The 19,689-nt window shown below is 40.6% G+C and overlaps 2 protein-coding genes across 4 annotated transcripts in view; one reads left to right on the top strand and one right to left on the bottom strand.

Annotated features, from left to right (window-relative positions):
• Positions 1-1,056: 1,056 nt before the first annotated feature.
• On the top strand, positions 1,057-8,391 carry LOC121892183 (calsequestrin-2-like). The gene is made up of 11 exons (XM_042405071.1): positions 1,057-1,325; positions 4,224-4,308; positions 4,578-4,678; positions 5,259-5,367; positions 6,106-6,179; positions 7,060-7,190; positions 7,282-7,327; positions 7,513-7,567; positions 7,677-7,777; positions 7,939-8,013; positions 8,093-8,391. Exons 1-11 carry the CDS (start codon positions 1,083-1,085, stop codon positions 8,300-8,302), a joined length of 1,230 nt encoding a protein of 409 aa, XP_042261005.1. The 5' UTR covers positions 1,057-1,082; the 3' UTR covers positions 8,303-8,391.
• A 2,933-nt stretch (positions 8,392-11,324) lies between these two features.
• Positions 11,325-19,689, bottom strand: part of LOC121892112 (vang-like protein 1) — a 59,023-nt gene continuing 50,658 nt past the window's right edge. For 2 of the 3 annotated variants that reach the window (XM_042404937.1, XM_042404938.1), the window contains exons 6-9: positions 18,512-18,672; positions 14,480-14,627; positions 14,046-14,280; positions 11,325-13,921 (exon numbers count right to left, since the gene is read on the bottom strand). In XM_042404937.1, the coding sequence (XP_042260871.1) occupies positions 13,661-13,921; positions 14,046-14,280; positions 14,480-14,627; positions 18,512-18,672 (805 nt within the window). In that variant the 3' untranslated portion in view covers positions 11,325-13,660. The remainder of the gene's footprint in view (positions 13,922-14,045; positions 14,281-14,479; positions 14,628-18,511; positions 18,673-19,689) is intronic. The other variant, XM_042404939.1, reaches the window with a different exon arrangement.

Below are 19,689 nucleotides of genomic sequence, written 5' to 3'. Positions count from 1 at the left end.
TAGACATCTGAAATGTGACCCCGACTACACACTGCTTTTTGTTAGAGAGTGGAAGTATAAAGTAGCATCAAATGGAAATACTCAGGTAAAGTACAAGTACATCAAAATTGTACTTAAGTGCAGTACTTAAGTAAATGTACTTTGTTACTTTACACTACTCATATTCTGACCCATCACAGTATCGCCTAATAATTATTCTCTATACCAAATTTCTAAATCATTCATAAATACCTCATCAGTCACAGACAAATGTGTGATTAATCCTTAATGAAGCTTTCAAAGAGCAGAGACTTTATTCTTTAGTTTTACACTTTTTGTTTATGGAGAAAAAACATTTATAGTCACACTTTATAATGGTCCTATGTAACATAAAACAGGATAACAAAATGAGTTCAATTAATTATATTAAAAGTAACGAATGCAACAATTTTCTTGAATAAAAATGTGTCAAACACTCAAAGCCAAGGTCACAAAAATGTTTTTTCAAAAGTTAAAATATTTCCATGTTTATATATTCATTCACATTCAGTTCAATCAATTATTTGTTAGTTTAATAGCATGATATATGAGTTTTCAATTCATAACCAAATACCCATTTCATTTCATCATCCTTGCTATGGATAAAGTCATTGCTGATTAAATGGCTGACAAAATCCCCGAAGCTTCTCTGCTCTCATTTCTGAATCTATTTGAAGGGTATGAATGACTACCTCATGAATGATTGTCCTTTAAATGTGCTCTATAAGGCGAGTTTCTCCGTCAAGGAGAGAAAAGGAGGAGGAAAGGTTCTCCTGGGAGATTTGGGGCAGTAAGTCTAAATGACGGAGAGAGGAGGAGACAGAAGACAGGTGGAGAGGGAGAGATATCAGTCAAGAGCAATAGCCGAGAGAAGCAAAGACAGAGGGAATAATGATGAAATATTAGTGAGAATATTTGATATTTCCTAGAGTGAGATCAGATCTGTGGGTAAATTTTATCTGATCTTTTCTGTATGATCTTTAACACTCTTGAATTTGGGCTTTTAGAGATCTTTCTTTGCAAACTTCATTCAGGCTTGCAGACACCTCCACAACTGAACAACCATGAAGCAAATCTGGCTCTCTCTACTCTCTGGCCTCTGCCTACGCCTGGTTTTCTTTTGCGCTGCTGAGGAAGGTCTCGAGTTCCCTAATTTTGACGGGAAGGACAGGGTGCTCGACATCAACGAGCGCAACTACAAGAAGGCTCTGAAGAGGTACGACCTGCTGTGCCTGTTCTACCATGAACCACTGCCAGCCAACAAGGGTCTGCAGAAGCGGTTCCAGATGACAGAGCTGGTGCTGGAGGTGAGAAAGAGGGGCTAGAGAGGAGGGAAGAGGAGGGGGAGTTGGAGGAGAGAGAAAGAGAAAGAAAAACCAAAGGTGTAGAGATGAATGCCGATATTCTCTCTCTGTTTGAGTTACACGTTTGAGCCTTGAAAAGGGAGAAATCTGAAAAAGTGAACTTGTAAAATGAGATAATCCTTCTTCTACATTCCAAAGATGTAGAGGAATATCTACAGGGCTTCAACTAATGATTGTTTTCATTACTGATTAACCTTTATAGCCCCAGGCCAAAAGCTGTGTTTTTGTGTTATGTGCATTCATCTATTTCTATTTCTGTTTGTCTGTTTTTTTCCGGATAGTTGAAGAAATATTTGATGTGAATAGTTGCATTCAAGATTTATAATGTAGAATACGTGTTCGCCTAAAAAATGTCTGTTATAAAATGATTTTCTTCAGAATTCTGAAGATGTCAGATATGATATCTCATTGCAGAACAGTAAAACAACAAACCAGTGAAATCTGTTTGACTGGCAGCAACTATGGGTTTACAACAGCCTCATAACCAATATAAAGCAGGTGATAAAGTGCACCTTTACTCAGTTTTTATTCCAGTCAAGACCATGTTACTAACTTTTCTGGTGTCGATGTAAAAAACATAAAACGTGAATAGTTTACAAAAGCATTACAACCAAAAATAACATAGCAACTTAATTTCTGCTTCTTCCCCTATTAAGTAGAATGGGACACAACCAAACTTTGATGGACATATTGCTTTGATCGCTATAACAATACATAGAGAGAGGGTTACAACCAATCATGATTGCTCATTTTGCTTAGACTCATGGGGTCAATTCATCAATCATTTTTTAAATTAACCAATTAAATGTTTAATCTCAATGTATTAAAAAAAGGTGGAAAATCCTCTCATTTGAAATGCTGGAATCAGAACTTTGATGTTTTTCTTCAATACTTTGCATAAATGGTTAACATTTACATTATCTGTCATTATCAGCTCATTGATGGATTAATTGTTTCTACTCTACATTTCTACAAGTCTTTAATTATTAAGTAATTTTTGTGACACTGCAGCTGACTTCTTCTTCAGGTACAAAAACCCCTGAATCCCGCTTGGAAGATGTCATTACTGATCAAAGCCGAGACCCACAGTTGAGAGATGTATCAGTTACGACATACAGTACCCTGACATATTTGATGTCACTGATAACATAAAAATGTCAGGCTCAAATCCCTGCGGGTTAGACTTGCAGCCTCATCGCCACGCTCATTTGACTCTAACTTGTCATAACAAGTCATTGTATAGTCAGTGATCCCCCTTAAGTTGGAAAACCAGACACTGAATTGCCTTATTCTTCTCTGTCTCCTTGATGTGTACACTGTCTGATTAACCATAAGGTGAAGTGAAGAAGGCCTCACAGCTGTCATACTGTCACAGTTTGACAGACGGAGTCCGTGTTTCACCTGCACAATCTCTTTACTGGCAAGCAGTGATTTTAATCCCATCATGTTCACTCCTTTGTGGTTCACATGTATCCAGGGACTGTTTCTAGGTCACTCTGTTAATTAGAGCATGTTCCCAAAACTCTTTCTCTAACACTATCTGGCTGTGAACTACTCTTGCATCTCTTTCCTTAATTATGAGCCAGAAATATATGAGAAAGAGATCTGCGTTTATAAAAAACCTTGAAATTGTTAGTCTTTTCACCTACTCTCAGCCACCTTTTCAGTAAACAGTTTTGTATTACTGACATGTTTGAAAGTAGAAGCACATAAAATCAAACAGAGCCCGAGTCTCTTTTCTTCAGTGGTATCTCTAAATCTGTTTTCCTTCCTCAAGAATGGTGAGCTGAACAGCAAGCAGTTCTGACTCACAACTTCGCTCTAACTCCACAGGGGGCCCTCAGTACACACACACACAAACACCTTGGTAATGAAAAGATGTATTATCAAAGACAGCAGCAGCTGTGGATGCCAGTTCAAATACACAGTATGTGAGTGTTGAGCTAAATGCACAGAGCAGAGAAGAGGGTGTTGGTATGTTTTGATCTCAAACTGATCCATGGAGTCTGCACTTAACAGTTAAGGTGATTCCAGTTACTCTTGTTCAAGGATAAAATGGTCATTATCAGGGCTGTAGCCAAGGTTTAAGAAACACTGAACTCACTTGTTGTGTATGTCAATGATATGTTGATTTTGAGATTGTTACATTTAAAACAATCTTAAAACCCAATGTTGGGATGTTGGGAAGCATTGGACAAACTGAAATTTTGACATAATGATGGCACTATATGAAAAGTCAGAAGATCCTACAGTGAACTGGTAGGTTTGGTTAGATTTAAGATATAGTTTAAACATGGTATGATTTGGAAAGCGCCTTAGATCATTGGGGAAGTTGGTCCTAGCCCAGTAAGTAATGTACAGACCAGTAGCATTATTTTAAAAATCAGTTCTCTGACTTACTGGTAACCAATGCAGAGACCTGAGAATGGGTGTAATATCTTCATATTTCCTTGTTTTGGTTAGAGCTCTGGAAGCTGCCTAACAGACTGTGACATTAAGTCTAACCTTGAGATGAATGCGTTGATGCATTTTCCAAGATGCTGTGTGGACATGGTTCATCTTACTTAATATTCTTCAGATGATAAAAGGCACATTCTATAACTAATTTAATAGGCTACGGTTGATAAAAGTTTGGCAAGTCCGAGACAACTCCCAAATTTCTTGCCCAACTCACAGTTTTTACAGAAAAAGAGTTAAGGTGCGCAAGAATTTTGTATCTTTCATTAAGGAGACCAAAAAGAGTCATCCCAGTTTTGCCTTTATGTAACGAGAGAACATTCTGGCACATCCAGTCATTAATTTGTCTGATGCTGATTGATATTTCTCTCTGTGAACACCCAGCTCACAGCCCAGGTCTTGGAGGACAAAGACATTGGTTTTGGGATGGTGGACTCCCACAAGGACGCCAAAGTAGCCAAAAAGCTGGGTATGACTAATGTGTTATCATCATTTCATGATAGCCTTCCAGAGTATCATTTGCGTTACTATGCATGCTGTATGTAACTAAGTTCAGATTTTGCTTTTACCCTGGATTTTCTTTAAAACCCACTCTTAAAATCTTGTAAGCTTTCTTTTTGTGCCACAACATTGACTTTGCTTATAGACACCACTTACCAGTAATGTACGTTCAGTATTATGGCAATAACATTTTTGCTGCTTACTTAAAGTTCTAGACAATTCCTGCTGTCTAATTAGGTCTACAGGAAGTGGGCAGCTTGTACGTCTTCAAGGACGATCGAGTCATTGAGTTTGACGGAGAGCTCTCAGCAGACACGTTGGTGGAGTTCCTGTTGGATGTGAGTGGAAAATCTGATTCTGACATTTTCAGATAGATAAATTTAAAGGAATATTTTGGCATTTTGGTAAATATGCTTATTTGCTTTCTTGCCAAGGGTTAGATGAGATAATATCAATCCCCCTCTCATGTCTTAACAGTAAATATAAACCTACAGCCAGGAGATGATTAGCCTGCTGGGGCTAGGCTATTTCTTGGCCAGGTGTAGTGACTTCCTGACGTCCCTATTGGTTAAGTCACTGTTCCCAGCCAAGAAATAGTCTGGCACATAACTCCCCATAAAACCACAAGGTGTCATTTTTATACTTCGGCTTTAGTCTGAATTAAACAAACAGGCTATAACACGTTAATTAGAGAGCTTTAGAGGTGCTGGAAGCAGATTTGGTTAACATTGGACAGAGCCAAGCTAGCTGTTTCCCCATGTTTCCAGTCTTGGTGTTACTGTAGCTTCATATTTAACAGACACACACTTTATGAAATCAATTTTCCCTAATATGTCCCTCTACTGCTTTAAGTTTTGCTACTTTTCAGTGTTTCTTGGCAGTGAAAATAACCTACCTGTGTTATACCGCCCCCTGTAGGTTCTGGAGGACCCAGTAGACATGATCAATAACGCAATGGAGCTGCGAGCCTTCGAGAGGATGGAGGAAGACATCCGCCTCATTGGCTTCTTCAAAGGAGAGGATTCATGTTAGTTTACCACCAAACTCATGTGCCAATGTGTATGAGTGTGATGTGTGTATTTATGTGCTTATTTTTGCATTAAGAAAGACAGAGTGTGTGATGGGTTGAAAATACATCTACACTGTTCCTCTGCCTCTTGAAGTCGCCTCACTGTGTCCCTATAGACACTAATGGGATCTAGAGGCTAATGGAGCCACATCATCATGTAGCTTAACCGGCTGCTAAAGGGAAACCTGATTCCAGACTGTGGCACGATCACTTAGTCTCACGAGAGCCTTTAAATAGCTTCTAGTTCTCTGTCTAATAGGTCAAACTGCAATTATAGTTTCTTTAAAAAAAGGGAGAAAAAGTGTGACAAGGAAGATGCTATCCCATCCAATATGACAGTGCCATGAAGTTTCATTATGGGGCCTATTTCTGTCCAGAGATAGGTTGGTCCTTGGTTGTGACCTTGTTGGGATGAGAGCCAGGAGCATGTTACAAGCATATAAAACTGTATTAACGGAGACTTTGGTACAAGGTTGAAGACAGTAGTATCATGATAGGAAATTGAATGAAGTGAGTGGGTTTCTCTTCTTGCCTTCCTGATCACATACTGCAGATTTGACTAGGAACATGACCAGAATGTGAATCTGTTTCACTGGTTCTTTACTTTCTAAACTTTGGTTTCTGTCATTCTCTCTTCAGCTACCCACCAATCTCACTCTCTCTCTCTCTCTCTCTCTGTCCCTTTCTCCCTCTCAGATTTCAAAGCTTTTCAGGAGGCCTCGGAGCGTTTTCAACCTTACATCAAATTCTTTGCTACATTTGATAAATCTGTAAGTTTTGATGTACAAAATAGAATCTACTTCTAAGAATCATCATGCATGTATTGCTGCAAAACCCACTTTTGATTCCTCTCACATACACAATGCTCATTAATACACTCTTCAAAGGAATAGTTTGACATTTTGGGAAATTTGCTTTTTTTGCTTTCTTGCTGAGCTTTGAATGAGAAGATTAATATTACTGTCATGTGTGTATGCTAAATATAAAGCTACAGCCAGCAGCTGGTTAGCTTAGCTTCACACAAAGACTGTAAAACATGCGGAAACAGATAGCCTAGTTCTAAAATCTGCAAAACAGCACTTCTAAAACTCACTAATGAACATTTTACATCTCGTTTGTTTAATCCGAACAAAACCAAAGTGTAAAAATGACAATTGGGGTTTTATGGGGGGTTATGTGTTGGGCCAATTCTTGGCCGGGAGCAGTTACTTCCTGGATTCTTGCTGTCACTGTAGTGTGGTAATTAGTGAACGTTTAGTGGAACTAGTCGGCAGATTTTGTTACCTTTGGAAGCAAGCTAGTTCTTTCCGAGTTTCCAGTCTTAGCTAAGCTAAACTAACTGGCTGCTGGCTGTAGCTTCATATTTTACAGACAGATATGAGTGTTGTATTGCTCTTTTCATGTAACTCTCTGCAAGAAAGCATATTTGCCAAAATGTTGTTTGAACACAGAAGAGTGAAGCATCATGTGAATAATCAGAGCTTAACTTTTTTTTAAATGTTAAATGCATAAATAGAAAATGATTTTTTAAATTAAATCCTTCAGGTTTTCTGTTTGTTTAATGAGTTTCATCCGCTTATTAAACACAAGACCTGATTATTTCTTCAATTATGTACACATAATGAAATCCTGGTGCGTTGTGTGTTTTAGGTAGCCAAACATCTCTCCCTCAAGATGAACGAAGTGAATTTCTACGAGCCGTTCATGGAGGAGCCCGCTATCCTGCCTGGCAGACCTCTGTCAGAGATGGACATTGTTGACTTTGTCACCCAACACAGAAGGCAGATTTGATTTATATCTTTTAGGGGTTATATCAGAACTGTTAAAACAAGGTTAAGTATTTTTGATTTTAAGAAAATATAATCTTTACAGGGCTACTTTGAGGAAGCTCCGGGCAGAGAATATGTTTGAGACATGGGTGAGTGGCTGTTCTGTCTTACCAGAGCAGAGGGAGGAGGCTCCCTGAACTAATTTGCATAAATGTTTTTTTATAGAGCTATTTTCATATGATTTAGATCTTGATATGTATTAGAACTGATTTTAATCAGTCTGTTTTGTGAATCAGATCAGGTCTACTATTGTAAACTATTTTCCATTTTCTAGGAGGACGACATGGATGGAATACATATTGTTGCATTTGCTGAAGAGGAAGATCCAGGTCTGTGCCAACTCTAATACTTTTCTTTTTTAATTTAGCAGCTGTTTCCATTCTTATTTTGTTTAGTATCTGAAGGTGGGCTCAGGTACCTCTGTGCTTTCTTTCGCAGATGGCTATGAGTTCCTGGAGATCCTGAAGGACGTAGCCAGAGACAACACCAACAACCCAGAGCTCAGCATCGTCTGGATCGACCCAGATGACTTCCCTCTGGTTCTGCTTCATCATTAGATAAACATTTCTAACAAGAGTATCAAAAATCTTTCTCAAAAGTGGTTTGAGTTCTGTATGCAATTGTATTTTAACAAGAATTGTATTCCTTTCAAATGTAAAATAGTTCTTTGTTAAATAAGTTCATTTTCTGATCCCTCCAGCTGACAACTTACTGGGAAAAAACCTTCAAGTTGGACCTGTTCAGACCTCAGATTGGTGTGGTCAACGTCACAGATGTAAGTGACAATTAAATTCTCAAAAGTACATCAAAGCGAAGACTTCAGACTTCCCAGACCTTTTTTCTCTGTGCTCCAGGCGGACAGTGTGTGGCTGGACATGTCCAATGATGAGGACCTGCCCACAGCGGAGGAGCTGGAGGACTGGATAGAGGATGTCCTGTCAGGGAGGGTGAACACCGAGGATGATGACGAGTCCGCTGACGACCAGGAAAGCCCTGACAGCTACATCACAGAGGACAGCGGCGAAAGTCATGACCCAGATGAGGAAGATGACAGCGATGACTAGCCTGAATGACGAGGACTGGTGGAAGTTCACATATGAGTCACAATACTGAGCTGAACAGGTGTGCCACTTTAGAAGCAGATTACTGAGTGAAATTTAAAGAGTGTAGTTTAAATTGTTTTAAAAATAGAACTGATTAAAGATCGTTATGGGAAAATCTTTGGACCAGTTCATCATAAAGTCAACACGGTGCATGAAACACTAAATCTCCTGAACTCACCAAGGGTAAAGATATCAACATACTAACATTTCTGTCACATAAATTGAACCTGGATTAATGATTTTTTTGCCACTTGGGAGCAGCACAACAAGCTGTAAACACAACAATGACATATTATCACCTTAAAAAGTTGATATGGCTAATGTGTTAGCCTGTTAGCCTACACATTACACATTACACATAGTAATTTGATCCAATATTTATTATAGTGGCTTTAAGGTTGATATGTTTAAGATAGTTAAGTGGAGTTCTCTTAGTGTGTGTGTGTGTGTGTGTGTGTGAGTGTGTAATATGTGGGAAAATACATGACAAATGGTTTTGTTCTTTTAAGTATAATGGCACTTGAATTGTTTACTTGTGATGGAAAAATCAATAGTTCTATATATTAAATGTTTATAGACGAGCACTTACAAACCTGCATCAAAAGAACAGAAAAGTATTAAAAATGCACTTTTTCCCGCAAAAAATGCCAGGATGTAAAATAGTTAATAAAAACACATAACACAACTATGTGCATGTCTTTTCATATGAATTAGCTCTGCTATTTTTAAGGTGTGTATGTGAGATCGCACACTTCAGTTCTCCCTCATTAAGAAGGTCCAGACTGATGCTCAAGACAGCAGATTGGAACATTTTCTCCCTCCATCAATGAACATTTTTGCCTTGAATTATTCAAACACCAGTGAATAATTCAGCATCGTTATGCCTCCTAATGGGAGTAGGGACCTGGACGGAGAGGCCGGGGGAGGTCGGGGGTAAGGGAGTCAGGGTTGAGAGGCTCAAAGGCTGCCCACCAGGGTCCAACAAACTGCATAAGGAGCAAGCACACTCCTGCTGAACCAGTAACGCTGGCCATGAATTAATAATACAGGACCATGCAAGAATCACGGTTCCCCTGGAGGTGGATATGATGCAGTGTGTAAACAGGATGTTTATATCATAAGGATTCGCACACAATCCATGCTATACATAGAGAGGACAATAAACTCTGTGTGTGTGCATTTAAATGTGACCTGAGGCAAGACGACATGTCACACTCTCTTCTAAGGAAAGAGAAGCAGACGGTGTCATGGAGGAAGTGTTGTGATGTTCTGCAGGGCCTTTAGGTTACATAATCCTGTGAATGTCAAGTGTGATGGTGTTTTACATGGACGCTGACTAAAAGGAGGGCAGAAGGACTTATCTCTCTCTCTCACACACACATACCTCCTTACTCTCAAGAGATGTTACTGTACCAAGGATGACAGTAACACAGTAGGTGTGAGGTTCAATATAAAACAGCAGAGAACAAAGAAAGGACAGGAGTACAATGTATCAATGTCTATCTCTCTTAGCACTGTTCAAAGCTGAAGCCACTAGAAGCTGAAGGGATTTCCTCTCATGCCTCGATCTGCACATAACCAAGTCATTACCAAGCAAATAGAGAGGAAGGAATGAAGGGAAGAAAAACATTCCATTTAGATGCAAATGCTCCTCATTTTTCTCTCTATCTATCTCTCCTCCTCGTCCCGGTCCTGCACAGAGCAGGCGGGTACGGGAGGGGGATTAAGCTGGGGACAGATGAGTTCCGACAGGCGGTCTTGCGCCCTGGGCTCGAGGAGGGATGAGGTTGTTCGTTTTCAGCACTGGACACTGACACTGACATTCATTTACCCACAAGGCCCGGCTGCGCCGCTTTGACAGGCTGACGGCAAGCCAATTACCATTGAGCTCCATGACAACAAAAAGCCATCGAAATAAGGCCGAAAAAGCTGATATTTTTGCTCCGGTGTGTCACATAGCAGGGCCAGACGATTAATGGGCAGCGACAGAGGAGAGTGTTAGCAGGCCTGCAGCTGGGCCAAGAAACTAGTGTATATGGAGATACTGAGGAGTAAGTTTGGAAGAATGGGAAACATGTAATGAAAGATGCTGTACACCTGAAACTGCACCAGAGCTACGCAGTTTGATAGCAGTTTAGTGTTATTACAGGGAAAAAGGGACAAATTTAAATCATTGATAAACATCACTGTCTGATATGGAAGCCTAGAACGGCCATGGTCGCAATCATTTTATTTTATTAGTAAGAATTCATCAACTCAGGATAGCAGAGTTGTTTCCTCATAATAAAGGGATAATTATCTTGAAAAAAGAAAAGATTGTTTTCCTGACATGATGGAATAACTAAATGACCAATTGTTTCCTCATGAAAACAACATATTTATCCCATTATCTCAAGAAAAGGCCCAGTATTTATCTCGAGACAGCATAATTGTCAAGGCTGTAATCTTGGCATAAGGAGACAATTAACTCACAATCTCAAGATAATGAGGTAAAATCATTTTAATTTTTTTCGCAACCATATGGCTGTACTTGGCTTCCGTAGTACGAAGTATTTTCAGGTGCAAACTAATATTTTAGGGGATTCTTACTTAACGTCAGAGCAGGTCAATTAAGAATCCTCATTCTGGGAAGAGGTAAAAGTTTAAAAAAAAATAAATTCAACAATGAAACCGGGCATCATTATTAGTTCTCAAATGTTAGAAATATCAAAGGATGGAATTATCCTTTAAATGCAATTAAATTCAGAAACTGAAGTGAATGTGTGTGAATCTGGTTCAGGATGTGGCCTTGATATGGAGGCCATGATCCCGCTACAAAAAGGTCAAAGGTTGAAAAGACAGTAGTGTCACTTTGCTTGAGCAAAACACTGGGTGAGCTTCTTCTCAGCACTATTTAAATAAGTAACAAACATAAAAAATGACCTTTTGGTGACAAATCAGGGCCATTCACTGCATAATCTCAACAGCAACCCCGACACACGGCAGTTTTACAAATGTTCATAAAAATGTTTATTGTTTCTTCTTTTACAAATGCTAATGCTGTGAAACTGAAACGTCTTAACATTGTCACGTCATCATAAAGCTGTCCAACAAAAACCAAACCATGACAGAGGACTGTAACCTGGCAACAGCGTGACAAACGGTGATGTAGAGGAGACCGGGGTAAAGGGGGGGGTGGTGGTGGTGGGGATTAGGGGGGGGGGGGGAAGGCTGGTCATGTGAACTGGAATGGCATACATACACACATGCTCGTTTACATAAATAGATACAGTGTAAAAACAGGAGGCACAGTCACATTGGGATCATACAAAGTTCATCTGTCAGTAGGTACAAAATATGACCAGTGGCAGCTGTTAAAAAAAGGTATTTGCTGTTGCTGCATTATGTAGGAAACAGCAATAATGTCTTTTGGAGTTCTGTCCAGGTGGTTTAGCAATTTTTTACAGTGAAAGGTTTTTGCAAAAATGAACAGTATCTTTATGTTTTGTGTGAAAACATGTTGAAACTGACAATTTCAGGTTCACCAGCCAGGGGGCAGTAGGGGACAACACTGCTCATAGCTACAGGAGATATTATTAGCATGACACATTTTGCCTCTTGAGTGAGTTATAAAGATCAATATGATTTTTTTTTACCTTTATTTTACCTTTATGGAATTAACCATATCAGTAGGGGGGGCTTACACTTCAAGTTTGTGTGTTGACAGAACCTTACAAGTCATTTTAGTAGGATTATCTTGAATTGAATTGTTAGAAAAATGCCTTCTGAGTCAGTCCAGTGACGTGACGAAACATTCGACACAGCTGACCTCAAGGTATTCACTGTGAGCATGTTTGACGAGACAAGGTAGCATGGGGAAAACCAGATGGTCCAGTTGGGAAGGAGGTTCCACCCTTCACACTTTTGATGCACTGTTGATTCAGTGTCATCTATAATGAGTTCTAGTGATACACGCGAACCGTGCAAGCCCTGATAGATGAGATCATACTTTAAATATTTAGAAGTAACCCACATAGGGGGAAATCTGGTTTGAAGTAATCAGTAGTACTTTTTTATTTTAGACATCGCGGCTGTTTTCACTCTGCTCTGCCTTCCCTTTCCATCACGTCAGGCAGATACGGCAGACATGAAAGACCTGAGAAGGTTACTGAACCGATGAGGCAGGGCAAATGTTTTGGGAATTTGTTTTGATGTGTGTGCATCTCTGAGGATCTCTTTACTGCATGATCTGGTTCATGCTGAGTTCACTGCAGCGTTTTAAACATAGCGTGTGTGTGTGTGTGTGTGTGTGTGTTGTTCCCAACTGGAGTGGAAAGTGATTTTGCTCCGTTGCACCTGGAGAAGACTCATGTCCCAAAACAACGCAAAGCGTCCCACTTTGGCTGCTAAATATAGCTTTCGAGGGTGCTGCTTAGGCTGGACGTGACACGGGTTGGAATTTGACATCTCAACTGTCAAGAAAAGCGTTTGTCCAGAGCTGTGTAGACGTCCTGAAGTACTGATGAGGAGACTGTGGCCAGAGGAAAGTAGTCCAACATCCTTTTTGAGCAGGCTGAGATTTCCACTCCTTTTTAAGCGTAGTCATTTAATTTATAAACATACATAAATGTGCATTTAATGCAAAGTCTGATTGAATTTCATTTTTTTAAATTTGGTTTGTTTTTAAGGGGAGATTAATCCTTCTGTTCATGGAGAGAATGAAATCCATTCGAATCTGTCGACGTCCAAAAAGAGTCTCCGAATACTTTCAAATGTTGCAGCACAGGCAGGATATTTGTCATGTGTTTCCGTCAGGCTTCAAATATCAAAATCCAAGTCACACCATTGCAGTCTTTAGTGGTTTGTCTGTCTGTCTGTCTGTCTGTCTGTCCCGTGGAAATAAAGGAGTGATCACAAAGTCTCCGTCGGATCGTCAGAAACAAATGTTCCCATCATGTTTGGCTCCAGCATCTCAAATGTAAAAAAGAACGAGTGATTGTGTTGACACGAAATGACACACATGCATACACACGTACAGCACATATACACATACACTCACACATATGTGCACACAACCTTTTTTTTTTTTTAAAAAGTCTGTAATCCTGCGTCAAAATCATGTTTCTTTCTTTTGTTTTTCATCCAAATCAAACATAAAAAGATCAATATATTCAAACATGTGTGTAATATATATAGATTCATATATAATATATAAAAATTCCAACAAAAAAAAAAAAAAAAAGTAAAAATAAAAACTGCAAACCCAAAATGAAAACATTTGAGAGCAACGAAACAGCGTGAGGAATAAAAATTTGTTAAAAAAAAAAAAAGCTTGGAGTCCTACACTGAGGTCTCGGACTGTAACCGCAGGACAAACTTGTGTGACTTGGGGTCGATGTATTCCTCTGACATTTGGATGTAGGGGATCTTCTTAGAAGTAACCACCAGGCTGAAGTCCACAGACTTGAGCACGAAGACAGTGCCGTCTTTCAGGCCGCTGGTGACTGACGCCTCGCTGATCAGCGTCCAATGACGGGCCATCCAGTGGTCCCGGCTGTACTGCAGGGTCGGACCCGGGCTCAGGTAGCTCTCTAGGAACGCCTGGGCAGGAGGGAAAAACACACAGAAACATGCTTATAACCTTCTGACATATCTTAAAGAAGTGCATAAAATTAAACCTCTCAAATAATCCTGACTGCCGTGCAGTTAAGGTCAAAGGTCTGACCTTGGGCGTCATGTTGTTGGTGATGCAGAAGGCCAGGTGCTGCTGGATGCTCTCCATGCTGTGGCAATGCTGCTGCTTGGTGGTCCTCAGGTACTTCTGCAGGGCTCGAGCCATGGATGGGAAGATGGCTTGCGCTGCCTCTCGCGGGTCCATCACGTCCCCCGGAGCCTTCTTCTGCTCCTCCTCCTGCAAGTGCTTGATGTGGGTGAACGCCTCCTCTACTGCCACCACCAGCCTGGGAGGAAACACGCAAAACAAAGCTAATGTCTCATGATGGAGCAATCTAGTTATTCTTTGTTTATTCATTTATGTAGTTCATATTCCATAGCTCAACTAGAGCTCCATCTAGCTCTAGCTTTGCCTTAGCCTGGCTGATGTCTTAATCAAGTTTAGGCTCCTTGAATTGTAATCTATTTTCCGTTGTTTTGACTCACCGGGCTCTGCGCTTGCGGACGCGCCTCTCGTGCTCGGCCTCCTCGTAGTACAGCTCGTTGTGGCTGGTGTCTCTGCGGCGGGCAGCGGCTGCGATCATGGCTCTGGACTGAGAGTGGGCCAGTCCTGCTGCTGCGTTGTTCCCTGGACCTGTCGTGAGAGAGAGATGAGATGTTTCACAGCGTCGATCACAGCTTTAGACAGGAAGGTAAAGCAACAAGGGATTCTTTGGTGATGACATAAAGTGCAATGTGAGTGGAGGAGGTTGATTATTAATGCACATAAACCTCGGTCCATTTCCTTTTATCACCAGGGATATTAAAGCCCCAGGAGCAGTCAAGAATAACCGCACGCACAAGTCGTAATTTTTAATTGTTCCGAGTGGTACGATCATTTGAAAATCTAAAACGCAGTGCTCTCCCACGTACGGCTACTGCTATCCAAACATTCCCATTACTCTGCCACTCAGTGCCTTCAGGAGACACGGGGCGTCCAATTAAATAAGCGACTTGAGCAACTTCAAAAGTTTACACTTTTGGAATTAGGAGAGGAGGCTGCTGACGAGCCCGGCCTGATGTTAATGCAGGTTAAAAGAAGGCAGACCTGGTGAATTATTCATGCGGGCCAGGGATCATGCATGAACAGAATAATTCATGGCAGAGCAGAAGGGAGTTTTCAGCACATCCCGCACTTAGTATTACTGCTGCTAGATGGGATTTACGGGGTGAGAAATGTTACGTTGAAAGGACAAAAGAAAAAAAAAAAAAAAGTGTCCGTTTTAACCACGTTTGGAGAATTGCTTTGCAAAAAAGAGCTGCAAAACCCCCCCCCCCCCCTTTTATCCGTTGGGATTCAATTCCAATTCCCAATATGTAGAGCTGAGAAAACAATATAAGGACCAAATAGCTTGTCAGGCATCATAAAATCACCTGAACCCAGTTTGGATGCAGCGTAATTGAGTGTTACGGCTGCTCTGCGCTCGGGGCTTCACCACTCTTTGGCCTTGTTCACACCTGGAATTAACATGCATCTTGGGTGATCCAATCACAAGTGGACATCTCTATATACAGGTGTGAACGTGCCCAAGACGCATCCAGGACTCATTGAGAGTTGATGGCTCAGACCACTTTGGATGCGGTCTGAGCTGCTTATGGCTACATTCTTTTAGCAGTGTGTACGTGAAGCTACACTGAAGGACCACCTACTCAACTGACGTCCCATTGGGGTCATATTAAAGTGCAAAATAGGGTTGTGCATCGCCAATGCCTGATAGTCATCAACTGTCACTTCATTGGGGGGGGGGGTGTTGTGATTTAAAAGCCCCCCCCCCCCCATTCAAAATTACAGGTGTGAACTGACATACTTGTCCACCTTTAATCAAGGAAAAATAATTGTCTGCCCCCTCCCCCCGAGGGTTCGACTTATTTATTACAATTCTGCAGAAAGACAGAGGGAGGGATAAAAAGGAGCGAGGAGCGGGAGGTAAAAGCTCCAGACAAGAGAGAGAGAGGGAAAGAGAGAAAAACGGAGAGAGGTCCCTGAGCAGCTGCTGCTGCAGGATGAAAATGAAGGAGGACGAGACACGAGAGAGAAACGACAAGACCGGCGGAGTAATAGCTATTGATTTATCAGCCGTCTCAGACTAGTCTCCTGCTAACATGTGAGAGGAGGAAGGAGGGAAGGAGGGAGACGAATGGCAGCAGAAAAAAAAAAAAAAAAAAGGAAGAGGGAGTCAAGTTAGTGCACTTAAGTGAAGCTTGAGTACACTTAAGGGAGAGTGATAATTTAATAGAGGGTTTGTGTTACATTCCACCAGCTGTTGTATGGACGACTTTGAACTTTTTCATCCACCTGTGGCATGCAAAGAGTGAAGAGGAGTGAGTGAGTTTGTGTCTGGGAAGGAGGTTTTCATTTAGCTTCAAGGACAGAGATTTAAGGATAGCTTTTATAAAGTGAACACCGGCAGCCTGTGAGTGTGTTTTAGTTAAAAGCAGCATTGAATTTACTTACTGTCCAAGAGGTAGGCTTTCAGTTTAGCTCTAAAGAGGTCTTTAAGGGTTAGCGCCAGTGTAAAGAGACACATGAGGAGAAAGGAGAAAAGTCAAAAGTTGAGCCGAGCGGTTAAGAAATTGCTCAAATCTCATTCCCACCTGCTCTAAATGTACTGGAGGGTTTACTGAAGCGGATATCAAATGACCACACTTGTGTTTTTTGCATGTTCTAACCCATTAATTACAAATCACCAACGTTTTATATCACTGTCGACAATTTTCCAAATATGCCATGTTTGCAGATTGATTCCTTTTCCTCCCAGGCAGCTGTTTCTTTTACACGCATTCCAGCACAGAAGGAAAAATCAACTTGCAGAGACTTGAAACCTGCTTGAAATGTGTAATATGTGACAGGGTAGCGACTCGGAAAATTATTGTTGAATTAATGCTAAGTACTAATGCAGTCGCGAGCAGTTTGAAAAAGTACAAATGTACAAAAAGGTTCGAGTGGTTCCAGCTTCTTGAATATGAATATTTACTGGTTTTTGGTTTGGTAAACTGAGTATGTTTGGGAGGGTTGCCACCTTCCTGAAATAGAAATACAGAACACCAGCGTCGGGGGTGTGGGTTAGGGTGTGGGGGACTATATATGACCTTAGACTAAAGAGCTCTGACTACTGTGGATATACTATAACAAATATTTGCATAATGCTCATCTTATCCAAAACAATCAGTCTTACACATGCCTTACCCTTCAGAAGCAGATTTATAACATAATACCTAATTACATACTCGGTTGTGAGAAGTCCTATACATACAATACATAATCACATCAAGCACACTGCAATGGCTTCAACCATTTACCAGACAGATTCTGGCTCTACAACATCAGTGTCTCTGCCATGCAGCTGGATTTTGGCCTAAATGTGCACACTCAGCCGGACCATGCTGGTTTTGAAATGCCCACATAGCTGTGAGGCTTAAAGCTCTGCACATCAAACAATTAACGGTTATTTTTAGATACTGCACATAACATGCACAATTGCCCACATATTAAACTGTGGGACACCAAATAATTTCTGCTTTGCAATCATGTATGTAAATATTTATTCACATTCTTGTCCCAGCAGATAAAAAGCAATAGAATTACAGACTGTGCTGACACATTTGCAAACAAAACTCATGTCCTTAAATAAAAAAATAGAGCACACAGTGGCCATGTGTGTCCTGTCTATCCTCCCTTTTTTTTTTTGCGTTGTACTCTGTTTGTCTGTGTCCTTTGGCACTGCAGCTGGTTTCTCTCTGCTTGATGTGCCGCGCTGACTTTAGCTCTTTTTTAATGTCATTTTCACCACCTTGTTGGTTTTCTGGAGGTTTAGATTTGAAGTTTAACATACATACAACCTTGCAGAGCAGTTCACTGATAGTGGAACATAATATGACAGACTGGCTGAGGGATAACAGAGCAAGAAGGTTTCCTTTCATCTCATATAAACTGCCCTGTCTTTTAGTTTCCAATTACGGGATGATTCTGTATTTTACGGTCAACCTGATCTTTGGGATTTGGACTATAAATCAAACAAAACAAGCATTATGTCAACATGGGTTTTGGGAAATTGTGATGAAATCTTTTTTTTAATCATTTTCTAAGAGTCAGGCTGGCTGTTTCTCCTTTTTTCCAGTCTTCATGCTAAGTTAAGCTAACAGTCTCCAGGCTGTAGATTCATATGTAGAACACAGAAATGAGAGTATTTTGCGTTTCCTAAAATGTCAAACTGTTCCTTTAACTATGCAATTTGTAGTTAATGCATTAAAATGTGCAATTCTTCTTTTAAGAGAGAACAAGACAGGCAATGTAAATCATCAAATCAAGAAACAAAACACATTATTTTGAAGTAGAAACCTTCATATGTTCTATCTAAGAAGGCTGGCGTTAGGAAGCAAAAGCAGACTTTCGAGGCTCCCACCACACCAGAAAGCACACAGAAAAACAAAAAGCACTGACAAACACACAACATGGAGTTCAAAGACCATCCCACTCACCCTCAGCGGGGCCTGCTGGGAACTCACCATCCACGTTGTAGACCTTGAGGCCGGCCAGGTGCTTAGCGGCGCGGGACTTGGAGGCGGAAAGCAAAGCCGGGTTATGTACTGGGAAGTCACAGTAGTAGTGCTCTAAGATGGCAAGTGCTGCCCGCTGGATACTGGAGAAAAGAAGACAAGATGTGGGAGACAGAGAATAAAGATGAGTTTTAGCCAAGGGAAGTGTTTTAATTAAAATCCAGGTAGCTCAACGCTGGCGTGAGAGGTTGAGCTCTAAAAACAGAGAGAAGAAGGTGAATACAAAGTACCCCACGTACCGAGTCGAAAACAAAAAAACAGAATGACAAAAAGAGAAACTACAAGAGAAGAGGGGGATGGACAGAGGCGATACAAGGTGACTCTGACGGAGGAAAGGAGAGGAGAAACAAGACGACAACACCTGCGAAGTAAAAGATCTATCAGGAATACATAAATGATTGCCTTGGTGGGAAATTCCCTAAATGCTGAAACATGAAAGTACTGAACAACAAATCAGGACAATTTTCCAAACAGCCAGAAGAAAATACATTAGAGAAGATTAGAGAAACACAAAGGGGAAAATAGAGGAAAAAGGAAATAATCTTCTGAGTTGACAGAAAAACGGTGTTTATTCAAAATGACTCATAGCATAAACAGGATAAGAAAAAAATGGGAACATGGAAAATTGAAGGCCCTGAAAGGGCGGAGTGACAAAGACATTAATGGTGCATTAATACTGTGAGCAACCATGATCATCATTTCACTGGAACTTTATGAATTCCCCTCAGAGCTCCTAGCCGTAAACAGCAAATCAGATCTCTGCATTTTCTTGCAGCTCTATTAATATGATATGATTATGATTCATTAATGGCAGCACTGCCTGGACACTGCAATGTGGATGAGAGGAGAATTACAGCCTAAAAGAAAAGGTATTACATGATAAAGAGAGAAGAAACACAAGTGAAATGAACTGGAAGAGGCTTTAACTGCTATTCATGTTTTGTTTTTGGATAACTGATTACTTGGAACTTAAAAAAATTATGATAACTTCCAGGTCCATCCATCTTTCACACATGAGTGAAAAAAAAAAATCAGATATAGGACATGTTGAGCTGCGGTGTGATAGTTACCATAGCTTCCATATAAAGACTGACAAACAA

Source organism: Thunnus maccoyii, chromosome 24, assembly GCF_910596095.1.
Source record: "Thunnus maccoyii chromosome 24, fThuMac1.1, whole genome shotgun sequence".
In the NCBI taxonomy this organism is placed as follows: domain Eukaryota; kingdom Metazoa; phylum Chordata; class Actinopteri; order Scombriformes; family Scombridae; genus Thunnus; species Thunnus maccoyii.
Note: the sequence above shows the minus strand (reverse complement) of the source record. Positions and strands in the feature narration are given on the sequence as shown.